The sequence below is a fragment of the Helobdella robusta genome (genome assembly GCF_000326865.2).
Source record: "Helobdella robusta unplaced genomic scaffold HELROscaffold_3, whole genome shotgun sequence".
NCBI lineage: Eukaryota > Metazoa > Annelida > Clitellata > Rhynchobdellida > Glossiphoniidae > Helobdella > Helobdella robusta.
This window is the reverse complement of record NW_008704501.1, coordinates 8069938-8072409: the sequence shown is the minus strand read 5'-3', so window position 1 is coordinate 8072409 and position 2472 is coordinate 8069938. Positions and strand designations below refer to the sequence as shown.

Below are 2472 nucleotides of genomic sequence, written 5' to 3'. Positions count from 1 at the left end.
CTCTCTCTCTCTCTCTCTCTTTCTCTCTCTCTCTCTCTGTGTGTGTGTGTGTGTGTGCGCGCATGATTTTGTGCACAGCTGTAATTGATTTTTATCCAGTACTCAATACCTGAGTTAGAAAAGTAAAATTAATATAATACTTTTAATAATAATAGTATTATTATTAGTAGTAGTAGTAGTAGTAGTAGCAGGAGTAGTAGTAGTAGTAGTAGTTATGGTAGTAGTAGTTATGGTGGTAGCAGTAGTAATAGTGATAGTAGTAGTAGTAGTAGTAGTAGTAGTAGTAGTAGTAGTAGTAGAAGTAGTGGTGGTGGTAGTAGTAGTATTTGTAGTAGTGATATTATTATCAACAAAAAAGGTGATAGTGATGATAGTGAGTTGGGTGGGAGTATCTATGTAATATGATGCTTGCTGATGATTTCTGCTGTTTCTCAATGTCCATGCTGATGATGCTGATGAGGGTGATGGTGATGGTGAAGGTCACTATGGCTATTACCATTAACTTAATAATGAATATCCATTTACAATTTTCATGATGATGATGACGACGACGATAATAATGACGTTGATGATGATGATGATGAATGGCAATAATAATAATTATAATGATATTATAAGTGACAATAATATGAAAGCTGTAGATGACGATGATGATGATGATTATGATGATGATGACTTATTACAGCTATTGAAATCACTCTCATGACAATATGAATAATGATGGTGAGGATTATTATGATGACAGTGCAAATGATGATGATGATTAGGATGATGATGATGGTGATGATACATAAACGCGCACACACACACACACACAGGAAACTCAAAACTTTGGCAAAGTGGAAAAGCAGAGAAGGATGAAGACGACAACAAAACGAAAGAAATCCCTAGAGTCAGACAACAACAACATGCTAAAAGATGGCGTTACCGGTGCGGCCGGTGGAGTTGTGGGCGGAGCCAATGGTGGAGCTTCAGGGGCAGCCATGCCCCTCAAAATGGACCCCTCTATGGCCCTCAAGTCCGAGTCTGACATGAATGAAGATTGGAAGAATGAGATGTGGCAGCAGAGGAATGGTCATGTGATGGAGAACAACGGTGGAGTGCCACAGGGTATGCCAGGTTCGTTTCTGTTTGTGCTTGCTGCTGTTTGGTTTTCTTTTGGAATATTTGTTTGTAGGCTGGTTTTTTGTTGGTTAGAACATTAGCGGATTTTGGCAGGGGTATGTTCTGCTGTTTCGTCTTCGGGCATGTTGGTTTGTTGTCAAGTGTTTTGGTTTGTTGTTTCTTTTGTATGTTGTTGTATATATTGGTTAGTTGATTTGTAGTTCTATAGCTTTTCTGAGAGTGTGTGTGTGTGGAATGTTAATGGAATGGAAATGAATTGAGATGATTATGGATAGTTGTAATGATAATTATGGATGGTAATGGGGGTGGATTGTGGTGAGGACGACGACGAGGATTGTGAAAAAAAAACACTAACAACTGATAATTAGATTAGTGTAATGTCAGTTTGAAATTAGGTAACCAGCTAATTTTTTTTTCGTCCTCTTATATTTATATTTTATTAAATTTTTAAAGAACTCACAAAAAATAGTTTCATAACTTATTTATTGTTTTTTATGTCTGCATTTATTTATATGTAAGTAAGGGCGAGAGAGAGAGAGAGAGAGAGAGAGAGAGAGAGAGAGAGAGAGAGAGAGACCGGCAGACACACTGCTGCTGACAACAACAAAAAATTCATTTTTTCATCTCATTTGTTTCTCTCTCGCTCTCTCCCTCTTTCTTTCTTTCTCTCTCTCTCTGCTGAAAAAATAAATTTGTGGACTATTCTTTTTCCTCCTTCTTTCCTTTCTGGTTTTTTTTTTCTTCCTTGCAAAAAATATTTTTTCTTTTGCATTTTACTTTCCATTTAATTTTTTTTTTGTTATTAGTTTTGCAGTTGCCTCTGCATGTGTGTGTGTGTGTGTGTGTGTGTGTGTGTGTGTGTACATACACACATTCATACATACACGCACATACATTCATACAAACAAACATACATTCAAACAAACATATATACATACATGCGTACATACATACACACATATACATACAAACATACACACATATGCGCTGTTCATATCATAACAAGCAGTGGTTAGGTTATCCTTGCTCTATTAATTGTTTAATTAAAATGTAACTCAGTTGGATATTTGGAATTTTTATCATCATAATATTGTTATTGATGTTGGTGTTATTGATGCTGTTGCTGTTGTTTTTTGTTATTCTTCTTCTTTGTAGTTGTCATGTCTGCAGTGTATTAACGCGCATGTTATTGTTGTTAATGTCTTTATTACGGTTACTGCTGTTGTTGTTGTTATTGTTATTATTATTATTGTTATTATGCTACGGCCGTTCTTTTATGAAGCATTAGGGCTGGTATTGCTATTGTTATTGCTGTCTTGTTGTTGTTGTTGTTGTTGTTAGTAGCCA

The 2472-nt window shown here is 35.8% G+C and overlaps 1 protein-coding gene across 1 annotated transcript in view; it reads left to right on the top strand.

The window, feature by feature from the left end:
* Positions 1-434: 434 nt before the first annotated feature.
* The window catches only part of HELRODRAFT_161880 (hypothetical protein), a gene marked incomplete at both ends in the record, with an annotated part of 6515 nt that continues 4477 nt past the window's right edge, over positions 435-2472 (top strand). The window contains 2 exons of the mRNA XM_009021751.1: positions 435-479; positions 819-1119. Coding sequence (XP_009019999.1) covers positions 435-479; positions 819-1119 — 346 coding nt within the window. The remainder of the gene's footprint in view (positions 480-818; positions 1120-2472) is intronic.